The sequence below is a fragment of the Merops nubicus genome, unplaced genomic scaffold, assembly GCF_000691845.1.
Source record: "Merops nubicus isolate BGI_N331 unplaced genomic scaffold, ASM69184v1 scaffold9359, whole genome shotgun sequence".
In the NCBI taxonomy this organism is placed as follows: Eukaryota; Metazoa; Chordata; class Aves; order Coraciiformes; family Meropidae; genus Merops; species Merops nubicus.
Window position 1 is genome coordinate 48227 of NW_008628989.1, and position 14006 is coordinate 62232.

Consider the following 14006-nt stretch of genomic DNA (forward strand, 5'->3'; position numbering starts at 1 on the left):
ATCACATAGAGGATAATTATCCTTTTTTATTTTAACATAATTTTAAAATGCACTTTTTTTTTTCCAAAGTAATGATCACAGATTGCTTAGCATTGAGGAGTCTGCCTGGAACGACTTTGAATAATTAAATTAGTTACTAAAAATCCAATTTACCTTTTCAACACCACTCACATCCTTACATTTGTCAACCAGAGCAATGAGAATACAATAATTGATTAAACTCTTTCATCTTATGCCAATATCATTCTGCAGGGAAATTCCTGTGTTTCTAAAAATTTCTGTTTGGAGTTTTCAAGCATGAAAAAATAAAAAAAAAAGATATAATGGAAAAAATTGCCTTCAAGATAAATTAAGTGTGACAAGGGCAAATTTAGGATTAGAAAAAGAAATATATACTCTCCTAATTATTAGCACAACACTTGGATTTATGCCTTTTTTCTGTCACGTATTATCCAGTGAAATGACTTTTTTCAAGCTTACTTCAAAAACAAGCTAACTTAGGCTGTGTTTACAAAGACATGCTGGGGCATAAGCAAATTTCAACAATTTTTGGTCACTCTGGCAATTGCAAAGCATTCTCAGCACCATCTACTTTCCCATTCATACCCCTTAAATTATTTATAGGTCCATGTAATACAGCTACAGAGTTAAGAGAATGACGTTAATTTTGGAGCTGAGACTAAGTTAGTGAAGCTTCATTAATAGTTTTAGATTTTAGAACAGTTTATTTTAGAGATACAGAATAGCTCTGCACTTACTATCAAGTGCACTTTGAATACAGTGCAAACACAGGGAAAGGAAAAAAAAACCAAAAGGGAACATCAAAGTTCTGTCCTCCCTTGCAAACATGTAAATCAGAGATGATCCTGAAGAAGCAAACTGAGTTTCTTCCATGGAAAACTATCATAGAGGAAGAAACAAACAGAACCCTGAGCAGGAACAGTTCAACCGTCTAGAGAACAGAGTAACAAAACCTGGAAACCCTGAGCATAAACAGCCACACTGTCATCAAGAAATATGAAAACACTATGTTATGTTTTAAGGTTTGAAAAATATCTTTAGAAATCAAAGCAAGACCCCCGTATCACTGCAAGCAGTTGTAGACCTTTTTTCTTTCGAGAACATGCATAATTACTGTGTCCTGCAGTCTTCAGAAAATTCTTGTCATGGAGCTTTCCAAATATAATAGATGCATTTCCTCTTTTTCTTCCATAGTTCCCTGCTAACTTTAATTAAAATTGGAAAAAAAAATATTTTTCCTTTCTGTCTCTTACAGTTACTTTTATTCCAACACATAATTTTAAAATAAATAAATAAATTGGAGGGGGAGGCCTCTGTAGTGTAATGTCTCATATAGTCCCTGAACACCAATTTTTTTTTTCCCTAAATGATAAAAATTTTTAGTCACTGTCACCATATCACCACCTTGCACTGACCAATGAAGAAAAGTGCACAATGCTTCAGATGGAAAACACCTAATTATTTTTTAGTGAAAAAAATATTAATACATTTAAGCCTAAAGCAGATTGGCAGAAGCTGATTCTTCTTATTCCAACACGCAGTTTTGAAACATTTATCTTTTTTACTCACACATTTTAGATTGCAACAAGACACTGTGTAAACCCACCTTCCTTCAAATGGAATTCCTCAAACGTTTCAACTTTCTACAAATTCTTGAGTATCTTGAAATACACAAAACTTTTCAGTAACAAATATAAAAATACGTACTATCTCTGAATATTATTAGGTATTATAAAATGTCATAACTTACAAAGGTTACTAACCAAAGCCAGTGGCCAGACATAGCAATCTGAGTGCTTACTATTTAAACTGGATACATTCCAGAGATTTCTCAAATGAGATACACTTGCCTTTTCAGACCCTTATTTCTAAATATTAAAATCTGTCCAGCTCCTTATGTAAATGTACAACACACTGGATAGAAATAAGAAACGGAACTGTGCAGATACCAGAAAATAACTGAATTTTTTCAAGTTATCATTAGCTTTGTAAAACTAACCACTTGGGCTCAGACAGACCATGCTGACTGTGTTCCACGATGAACAGGCTCTCAAACTGGTCACTTCTTATTTCGGGTGAAATTACGTAACAGAGCCTTGACATTTGTCAGGAAGGTGAACCTTGTGCTAAGAAACACTTATGACTGCAAAAGTCCCCCAATGTGGCCAGTTTGTAAACCTTTGGAAAACGACAAATGATTCCTATTCAGCAGTTTTAAGAGACTCTGTTGCCACTGGACAGTCTCTAGTTTCTGCCAGCTTTTTAGCACTGATCAGACTGCATTCCTACAGCGAGAAAGCAACACAGTTATTTCTACAAGCTCACATCTCCCACTTGTAACCACTAGTTCTTCACTATCTGGAGAGAACACTAAATATTCTTTCATTCTGGTACCCAGCTTATGCATCTGTCTTATTGCCTTCCCCAGACGACAGCTCTGTGGGGACCTGCAAAGGGAGAGGAGTGAGGCGTGCAGAGTGAGAGGGCAGGGCAGGAGGGACCCTGTAAGAGGCAGGCTGGCTTTTTGGAAAAAATGCTCCTGCAAATGCTGCCCATCACTCATGCTACCAAGTCACAGTGTGACACCTTGCCAGCACACCGCTGGCATCCATAAACCAGCTCCTCAACACAGACACACAGGTGGAAAGCGGCTATTTTGATGAGGGAAAGAAAAGTCTAAAGTAAAACTGCACAAGCAAAACCACATGGGTGAGTGCTCCTTCCCACGGGAGCGGGTCAGAGCCAAGGAAGGTCCCTCCCCTTCCAGCCGCCGCTGTGCCCAGGCGCCGCGGGACGGGCACGCTGCTCCGCACACGCAGCGCGGGCCCACAGCCAGCCTCGGCGTTACGAGGCACCACAAAAACCCCAAACTAAATGGTACACACTTGTGTAAAAAGTTTTTCCAGTAACTGAAACAAAAGCAAAACCACATGAATTAACAGGTTCTCCTTGCAAATAACCAAGGAAGAAGTAAAAATGGCTCTTTAGCATTTCATAAATACACATGTAACATATTGATTACGTTGTCAGGCATGCACAACAGACATTACTCTTCTGGATAAAAAACAAACTCAAAATTGAAGTCAGCAATGAAGCTCCCTCAAGATTCAGAGAGAAACTGCTAGCAACAGCATGCCTAATGCCAAAGGATTTTATTTCTTGAAATAAAGCCCATATCTGTGGATGTTAGGAAAGATTTACACATATCAAAAACATTGAACCTTACGAACTACTTGCAATGCTAAAACATAAGTTTAAGGTTAGTTAAAAATTAAAAGAATTGAGTTGGAAAAAAAACCACCAGAATTCTAAAATAAAAATATTAAACATGAACTGGGCTGTCTAGAGAGCAGCAGCAGTAACACCAGCAGACCTGAACTCCTTTCTACCACCGCAAGATGCTGACTTTCACTGCTGGCTACCCTATAATCAGAAAGGCTGCTACATAAAACCAGCATTTTGTGACCACTTACTTTAACTGCCTTTATAGTCAGTACACTGGTGACACTTCTGTTGCCTGCCATGGCCAGAAACGTAAACTGAGCCTGGTCCCAAGCAGGTCTTTTCCATCTCCGCACCATATTAGTAGATTCTGCAATTAAAATTTCACCAAAAAATGTTGCTGGTGTGCAGCAAGTGAAGTCCTTAACAGGTGATGCTGTAAGGAATGTATGTACAGCCATTATTTGGGAATCTGCATAAATACATGACAGACCCCTGTCAACACTGAAAAAACATCTATCCGTATTAAAGGCTATTAGCTTTCCATCAGTATTAAAGGAATACAAAATACTACCAAGGTTATCAGTTTTAATTAGTATAAATGCCACCAAGCACTGAGCATGAGACACAGCAGTCAAAACACAAAAGCTGCCTTGCTGTCTGACGTGGCTCCACAGCTGTCACCAGTACCTATCTCTACCAACAGACAAGATCAGCCTCAGCTACCGTGCACACAACTGCTGAGCTCGCCCACAGCATCCTGCCACATAGTCCACAGGGAATGGGGAAACCAGAGAGCTTCCATCCAACAGCAGGACTGCAAAGCCACTGGGAAAATGAAGTATCCAGAACTGGCAGTGCAGGGATGGAGCATGTTGACCAGCCATAGGATACAAGTGTCGTGTGAAGGAAAAAAAAAAAAAAAAAGGAAAAGTAACATTTTCTTGGAACTGTAGTTTTGACCATGTACTTGATACATTTGTGAGAAAATAACCACTTTTAAAGAGACTTCCATCAGTGAGAGCAGCTTCGCTTGTTCTTTATTTCCTTACATTTTTTCCTAGCAGGTCATCAACTAATACCTAGCTTTCCAAATAATTACTTTATACACTGAAGCAATTACTGTTTAGCAGCTTGAGAAACACGCATTTCTCTAATACAGTCTGATTCTAATTAGCAACATCAAACTGCTGTATCATCTGATAATACTGAATGGACTTTAAGGGTAATTAGGAGTCCCAAGAAAGAGAAAGTGGCAGTGAGACCCTGGAGGCCTAAAGAAGGGAGCATGCAATACCACTTCTACAGAAAGGAAACAGTTTAGGTACTTAAACTGTGTATCACACTGAAAATATGGAAATACTTTGATTTCAGTGGCTTTTCACTTACTCATTTTTGTTATGACTTTGCCCAGCCTAAAGACCACTATACAGATAAGATACACTGATTTGTAAACAAAGTTTAACATATGCAAACTTTGACAAATCCATTATCTCAGTAACTAATGGGGAGGGAGTTTAAACTTACCCCTTTCTTAGCATTTGTTTTGTTGTTGTAATGTGTCTTGCTCTTTTTAGCCCTGACATACTAAATTCCTGTAATAGCTCAACAAAAGTATACACGTGGAATTCAAGAAAACTCATCAAAACAGTAATTCTTACATCAAGACTCACTCCCTGAACTCTCTGAAATCCTGTTTTACTATAATAAAGCTTCTACCAGAAATACCTCAGTCACCTCAGTGGACACTGGCTCAAGCTGGGCAACTCTGGTGTTTCCTTGGGACCTTTCAGTCCCTCAGCCTCAGAGTCCTTCCCATTGCCTTCATTCGTTAGCCATGGAGGGGAAAGGAAGCCCTAGCCTTGGCCAAAGAACTGCCACAACCAAACCAAACGATTCAGAACTTCAGCCAGTCCACGCAGAAAGCAGGAGGGAATTCCCTGTAACATGAAGAGTCTTCTTAAGAATTTGGCTGGCAAGTGTTCTTCATGTGCAATCATGTGTGGGTCACCATCAGATATGCAAGTGGGAAAGAACAATCCCAGCCAAAGTTCATTTTATTCTGACTGCCAGGCATAGTTTTATTTCCTCTCTGCAGCAAAAGCAACCAGCACCTAATAAATTCATTAATTCAGACATTTTATTTAACTTACAATGCAAACTAGTTTTTACCCGTGCTCATGCACAAGATAAAATAATTATAACAATGCATTAAAAAAAAAAGATAATCTCTCTGTAAACTCTAGAGTAGAATCATTACAGAGGCTTTAGGCATGGTTAGTGAATATTTACTTGGATCAGCGAAATACAATTTAAAAAAAAAAAGAAAAATCCCTCAGTTATTTGGCAGCAATTTATCCTGGCCAGTTATTGCTAGATCCAAGTCCTAAAAAGGAAAAAGAAGCAAAGAAAAAAAATAATTCACACCTCAACTTATATGTTGGCTCACTGAAATAAAAATTTCAGAACTTATTTTCCAGAAATATTCCTTGAAAGAGTACACAAAAATCAGTACAAATTCCTTTGTTACTTGTCTTTTAAACTTATCTTCTAATAAGTTTTGCTGCAATCCTTTGGAAGCCCTTTATTTCATCAGCTGTCTTATTTGATTAACACTTCTGGGCCTTAACTTGCTACCTGGGTGCAGGGCCAAGTCCAGCAAAAAAGTCACCTTACAGAGCAGCTGAGTGAATAAAAAAAAACCCCACAGCTATAACTTATTATTTATTTGTTATAACTTATTAACTATAACTTCTTATTATTTTAGAACTTATTTTTTTTTGAAAGAAAACACTGTATACTCTCAAAAGGATTAAGTCAACCTCTCAGAAATCTATGATAGTAAATCACAATCATTTAACATATTATAATCATCCAGCAAAGATTTTACTGTATGACTTCAAAATAAGATAACAGTTTATCTATGTAAACTGTTTTCTTTGTAGCTGCTAAAAATAGTAATTGGGTTTTAAGTAATTTATTATTTTTTCCCAACACTCAAATACACTTGGCTAGAAGAAAAACTACATAATTAGGATTGACATGACACTATAGCTGTATTTCTGCAATGGGAATTTTGTTACTGTTACACAGCTTGCCTGAATTGTCACATAAAATAATTGATCCTTACCTTAAAAACTGCATCTTCCTTCATTTTCTGAGAGAAATGTGATCTTTAGAAATAAATAAGTTGTTCTGTTACAGATGGGATGTCAGACACCAGCAAGTTACTGCCAGCATCAAAAACAAGGGACCATTCATAACTACAATTCATAATCTGTTCTCATTCTTCTGAAATGTTGGCTCCCCTTTTATCATCATTTGTAACTGTCTGTATGTTGAAAATAGATATCTAACAAACAATATCGCTTAGCCAAAGACTAACTCCCTTTACAGATGCCATTTAATTTAAGCAGTGTTCTTATTTCAATCTCCCAATCATAGTAAGTAACATCTTAGTATTATACTTTTGTCCAAAACACAAGCTTAAGGCCCTCCCAGTGTTCTTCACTTCCATAAACTAAATTGTAAAATATACAAGTCCTTTTCTTGTGCCCAAATGTAGCTGCCTCTTGTCTCAGTTACAAAACCTAAAAGACTATGAAAACATTAACTGTGCAACACAAAAGGTAACCAAATAATAAGAAATAGAGAGAGAGAAGGCAGACTAAAAAGCAGTTCCCCTGGCAGAGAAATAGTTGTCTCTACAGCAAGACAGGACAACCATAACCATCCAGCAGCTCCCTGCTAGGGATAATCAACATTTTTCCTTTTTTTTTTTTTTTTTATTTTTTTGTTGTTGTTGCTAGAATATGTAAAGTCATCCCAGTGGGAAATTCTGTGAAAACACAGTGGTTCCTACTTCACTCTTACCCACAGACTCGAGCCAGACTTCCTTCTCAGGGACAGAATAACTGTGTCTATTTTAGTATTCTAGTGCTGGCAAGCAAATGACAGAAAATAACCATGGAAAGACATAATCACAGCACTCGATCACATACAGGATATGCAGATTTAAGACCTTGGCCTCCTTGCTCTGTGTGTCTCTGTACCAGGAACAAAGAACTGTCCCACTCACAGCCCTAGAAAGCTGATCATTTGTACAAAAAGGTGTATAAAATGCTTTTACGATCGGTCCCTAGGAGATATCCTCAGTCTCTTTTCAGTAAAAAAAACCCACAACAACCCACAAAACAACCTAACCACAAACCACACCAATTTCATTCCTTTGAAGAACACTTAAAATCCAAAACTTCACCAGAACAAGGTTTCTCACCTAGATTTACCAACGGTACTGGGGACAGGGGTGTAGGTGAGTGAACATCCAGCACTCCACTACACCTGGTCTTTAAGGGCACCTCACCCTTCCCATATGAAGAGGTACAAATGGTTCATCCTCTCTCAAAGAGAAACTCTGGCAGAAATACGAAGACTATGTTATCAAGTTCATTTTCATAATGTCTCTGTACAACCACTCAAATTTCAGTATTTCATGTTAAAATTATAAATAATACACCAGCTTTCTATAAATAGAAAACAAAATGTACCATCTGTTCATGATTCAGGAACTGTATTGCAATGCTGACATACTGCAATCTCATCACTGTATATTAACCTACCTTGATAGGCTCAACTAATTACAAAACAAGGCTTAAAGCTTATTTTGGGTCTGTTTTGGGTACTCTTGTAAAAGGCAACTCTGGATAGGACAACTGGGATGAACTGCTGGCAAGTATACTCTGTACGAGGAAACACATCCAACATTTTCTAATCGTTTTCACAGGGAATTCATACAAGGTATAGTGCCATGTGTCAGAAACAGTGGGAGAGAGACATATCCAGAGATGAAAACACAAACCCAGAAGTTCATTTGACAGAGAGAGTACACCCCCCAGCTTCTCCTGGGCAAGCAACTGTTTGTCAGGTATCCATCCTGCTGAGCAAACAAAGCTGTTTTTTCCTTTTGAAACAGGCCCTGATAAACACCTCTTAAGTCCTCACTTAAAGAAAAGAAATTTCACTTTGCAAGATCATAAGTTGTTTTCCAAGTAAAGAAATGAAAAGCAGCCAGAGACCACATCTCCTAATAAAGCAGTAACAGCACAAGCACAGGGCAGCACACCTGAACACCATCCTAGCACTCAACATTCCATCACCAAGTCCTAGCTGAATCCTCTACAGGAGAATCAAAATGGGATTCCCGAGTCTCAGAATTACCAGCATTTTAATTCCTCCCTGCACAGCCTGCAGCATACCCTTTCCTTGTCTAAATGGGTTTGGTTAAGGACACTCCGCTACAGTAACCAATTAAAAACATAATTATAACTTACAGCCATGATAAACTTGCCATTTTCATTTAGCTTTTGAAAAGCATAGGGTTTTTTTTGTGATAGAACAAGAATCATCCTCTATTTTAGTTCACAAAATAGCCATGGAAAATTTTATGTATGAAATCTTAAATACCAGCACTTAAGCATAAATTCATACACACAGACACTAGAAAAGGGAACAAGAGCTAGTACTATCATCTCAAGTGTCAATTTTGGAGGTAGTTTTTTAGATTATGCTCTTAGCCAAGGAAACCTTTGCATCTACCCTGCACTCCAACTGTGCCCTAGTTGCTAACACATATTCTTTCAAAATACACAGAGAAAAATCCTAGGGAATTTTTAATTATGGCTAGAAGAAGAATCTCTTTTTAAAGCAATCTGAAGGAAGGAACATACAGGCATTAATTTTTCTAAAGTTACTCAGTACTTGAATTTTCTCTGGTGTAAGGGAACTAGCACAGACTTGCCACTGCCTACTTAATGCATGAATGGAATGTCCAAACAGCTATAAGCAGATATGTTGCATAAGGATAATAAATTAAATAAATACAGACAAAATAAACATTACTTTCCGTTCTTTTAGCACATGCAGTTTTCCCCTATCAAGAAATAGCAGAAAAAGCTTTACTATTGAGCTTAAATGTTCTTTAATTTAAACAAGGTATGGATTCAGATGGTTATTACTAATGAAAAGACATTATTTAACATAATTTGAATTGCACACCTTTCATATACATTCTCACAACATCCCCCTGACAAAAAGGAAGGTTTACCATTATTTTTACCCTCTGTATACGTTAGGATTGATACAAATAAGTTTGTGAAATTTACTTGTCAAAACTACAGCAAACCTACCTGACAGGAATAAAATTGAGCTTTACAGTCGAAAGTACACACATGTAAATGGAAAGGAACCCACGAGGCTTTCAACACTACAGATGTGTTTGTTAGGACGACAAACAGGTGAAATCACTTGTTATGAAATTTTATTTTATCTGTGGCTCCAGTTTAGGATTTTAAAATTGTTACGCAAAAGATACAAATATTTTTTTTATGATGTATCAAAGGGTCCTGCATGCAGTACACAGTGGGAGCATCATCCTTCCTACAAGCCACGGTCTGAAGGCATGGGGAGGTGCTGCTCATCCCTTCTGAGCAGACACTGTGGGTGGCCAGTGTATATGCATGCCAAAGAAACCTCAACCATTACAAGAAAAATCCATATGTTTCCTTCCTTTAATTGTTATGTGTATTAGTGGTTGTACTTGGCTCTAAAAACCTCACTTATTTTTCACCTTTCAAATAACTTGTGAGAATTATCTAGAAAGTGAACTAGTGTATTTTAGTGTAATTATTAAAATGTATTTTCACTGCTATTCCTTTTATTAACATGCAGTTGAAATAGAGTTAGAATTGATAATGTTAAAAAATATTTACATTTCAATAGTCTCAGTCAAAGTATTTTGAGGTGCGCAAGATCAGGCAGAGCAGAACCTCGGTTAATGTTCACTTAATCCCAGACTACTAAGGAGTGACATGCCTGAAAATAAAGACAAAATACACATATTTCTACCTGTCACAAAGAGCTTTGCAGAGAAAGAACCTGAATTCTGGAGTTGCACTGAACTACGTAACCCTGGATTTTTGTCAGAGTATCCCCCCACGCTGACATGCTGCACAAAGCTGGAGCTCTTACCACAATCATCAGCTGTCTTTGAAAAGTGACAGCCCCTGCCCAAGTGGACACAGTGATTCCCCAGGGCCGACTCCTCCCTCACAGCACTACGCTGCTTTGGAGACAGATTATCCCACAGAGACAGTGTCGTTTTTTTGTTGTAAACAAAACAGACCTAAATTCAGGGTCCTGACCACGGGGGTTAGGACAAGGGCAGGAAAAGCATTTTTGTGAACAATAACCTCAGTGGTATCTCGGAGCATAAATAAAACTGTCAATAACGCCAGACAGAAATCTAACCCGTTAAAAGCTGATTTCACAATTTTCTGCTTCTTTCACATTCCCAATTTCCTAGGTAGTATCTAGTAACAGAGCTCTATCTGTGGCAGTGTCAAAGCTACAGAAAAAGCAGTTTTGATCTCAGAAGGCAATTCCAAAATACCTAAGAAGTTACGGCTGAACAAAAACCAAGATAAAGCCTCTTTCTGTGATGGCTTCACAGAGGTTTCAGTTCTGTGTGAACAATAAGAAAAATCTCCTATAATCAAGAATGGATTTATATATATATTAATGTATACATATGCTTTGTTATATACATCAATAGAAGTAATAATGTCCTATACAAGGGACAGATCAAAAATTTATGCAAAAAGTCACTATCTATACAAACTATACTAGCAACTTTACTGAAATAAGAACAGCCGTACCGAGTTCAGGCACAGGTCTCCTTAACCCATATCTCCATAGACTTGGGCTTTGGGGTGAACAAAACAAGCACAGGATACTTCTAAGACATCTCCCAGCATCCAACTACCAAAAGCCAAATAATTTTAAAACTTAAAATACATACTACCAAGTGCTATACAAAGGTGCATTTACAGTAAAAAAACCAGCCACGTGCAATGTTCTCTGAGGGACAGCATAAATGCAGAAATTGGGCATTTCTGTGCCCCCTGAAACCTGGGCTTACACCAGTGGCCATACAGCTACCAGCACACAGCAGGCAAGGGGCACTGAGTGCTCACTTCACAGAATCAGCTCCATGGTCCAGCATACATAATCCTCCTCCACAAATCTCTGTGCTCTGACCACACAGAGGTTCAGCTGTGCATGCTTCCCCTTCTTTCCCATGGGAGAAGGTCCTTCAGCTACAGCCTCCAGCAGACATCACCCAGATTAAGTATGCTTGGTGGAAGCAGCCATGCCCATAGAGGAAACAACTTGTCACTCTCTGTCCTCTCAGTTCAGACTCCAAACCTGCCCAGGCATTCAAGATACTGGTCCAAATATCCTGCCTGTGCCACAGGCTTCACTTCTTTTTTTTTTCTCTAGAGTGCAGCACATGCATGAACACTTGAGGCTGCCAAAGCACATGGTGAAGGTGTGATGTGGTCCACACAATGTTGCCATAGAAAGCACAGGTTTGCATATCTGAACTGTAAGGACCAATCGCTCCCCAGGTTTCCTCTTCTCATGCTCTGATGAAACAGCAAGCAAAGTCCAAAAACAAGACAGGGTAGATGACAGGAGCTCACGTTTCAGCAACATACTGCTGGGACCAAGTCTTAAGGTGAGATGGAAAAAAAGTGTTGGGGAGGTAAAAACACTTCTAGAAATATAATCAAATTGTTACAAGAAAATTGGCTTTAAACCCCTAATTATTTCAGTTACCTTCTGGTGGTGGGGGAGGGAATTCCTCTGGGTCCATCTTAGCGTATCCACCGTGCCTTTAGCAGACTGAAAACCCTGCAAAAATGAAGGGAACATGTTTTGTAGATGAACACAAATTCCAAATCCTAAGACACTCCTTTTCAATTTGGCCAAGCATACGCCTATTAGCTAATACCATTATGGAAGAGAAGGGAATGTGTCTGGCTTCTTGCTTCAAAATACATCGAGTCTAAATTTTTCTGTACACAGTCCTCAGTATTGGAGCCAATTCTAACAATCTCAATAAGCCATCTGAAGAAAGGTGAAGTTTTCAAGCTATTTGGTGCTCTGCAGCTCCCACTGTGACACTCACAAGCAGATTAATAAAATATGTCATTTCCATGTGTGTTTGGAATATACATTCTGGTTTAAAATCTTCATGAAGGGGAGAAGGATAAAAATTCTAGGAAGCTCATCAGTTTTCATGATGCTTTTCTCCATTTGGCACTCAGAAATCACAAGTTTTAACTACACATTTTAACCTGTGAGACAAATTTTCCTTCCTTCCCCGTAAGAGTACTTAATAGTGATATTCCAGTATCACTTGGAAGAAAAAAACTGGATCTAAACTCCCCTAGTGCTGAGCAATACACACACTCCGCCCAGAACCCATTTTCACTCTAACTCAAGAGACAGCATGTTAAAAAGAGAGATTTCAGAACAAGACTGAGGAGAAAGATGAAGCTTCCAAAACCCACACAAGATGGTGGAAGAGCCAATGCCGAATTTTCTGTCCTACTCTTGAGTAGTCCATAGATGCTTAATCTCAAGAAGCTACCAGACCTGCTGGCAACAGACAGCTCAAGCCCTTGGAAAGGCTTAAAGTATGAAAAAAGTAAATGGAAGGAGATAGTGAAACTCAAGATACAGTGGAGAAATAATTAAATTAATTGGGATAAAGAGGTCAAATCAGTTGCCACTTTAAAGAAGAGGTGACAGTGAATGGAAGGAAATGTCTCAAGAAAGGATCCATCCTTAGGAGATCCCAGACAATCTACCTCCCCAACACCAGGTATGCAAGGGCAAATCATCAGGACACACATGCCAGGAAGGATGACAACTTTGGTACTGCAAGATCCTCATATGATGACACAATTCATAACTACTGGCGTTTTTTAAGCATACAAAATTCCCTGTTAAATTGTCTTAAGCTTTGGTAATTCTTAACAAAATCCTAGACAAAAACAAGTAGCCTCAGCGACAAGGCTCAGAAAGGATTCATCCACATACACAACATCTGTCTGTAACATAAAATGTTCCATTGCATGCTTTCACTGTACACCATCCTTCTAAAGCCTCTCTCCACAAGTTATATCTGCAGAGCTCCAAGGCGTGTTCCTGCTTACAAATGTCTGGAATGCATTTTGACACACCAAAATTGTCAGCCAAAATGAGGGAGAATTATGGTTTGAAGAAAAGGCTACTCTTCTTTATTCTTTCGAAGCTGAATCATCACTGTAACATAGACTTTCAAAGTGTGAAAAATGCAATAACCAGCAAACCTCTGAAAATTAGCCTTGGCACCTGTTCTGAATACATCTTTTAGAGAGTAGCTAAAAGGCCTTCAGATTTGGTTTTTTTTCTTCATTTAAACATATGATGCAAGTTTTTAAACACCTATGGAAGTTAACTTCAACAATGACATTTAAAATCAGTTTCATCCTCACAGGCAAATACTAACAACACAGAGAGCTGAGCTATGGAAGTTTTCAGCTTGTTTTCCATTCTGATCTAGCTTAACAGTGACCTGCTTCAAATTACACAAGAATTGTGTCGAGGAAGGACACAGACCCAGTGTTAGAGCCGTAGCCACTGACCTGCTTGCTCCCATCTGAACAGTGCAGTTATTCACAAGAAGATACACACACTTTTTCACTTAAGAATGCCTCAGGGGTCGACTTATACATTGCATTAATTCATCTTGAAGTTCCACATATTTTTCTCTACTTTTTAGATGCTGAGGAAAACATTGCAGCAGCAAAGAGAGCTTGTGTATCCTACATTCCAGTAATACCCTCCATAAAATTAAAATAATTGCCATTTTATGT

At 38.4% G+C, this 14006-nt stretch overlaps 1 protein-coding gene across 1 annotated transcript in view; it reads right to left on the reverse strand.

Annotated features, from left to right (window-relative positions):
- ARHGEF10 (Rho guanine nucleotide exchange factor (GEF) 10) overlaps nucleotides 1–11956 on the reverse strand; it is a gene marked incomplete at its 3' end in the record, with an annotated part of 59830 nt that extends 47874 nt beyond the window's left edge. The window contains exon 1 of the mRNA XM_008946853.1: nucleotides 11920–11956. Coding sequence (XP_008945101.1) covers nucleotides 11920–11956 — 37 coding nt within the window. The remainder of the gene's footprint in view (nucleotides 1–11919) is intronic.
- Nucleotides 11957–14006: the final 2050 nt, after the last annotated feature.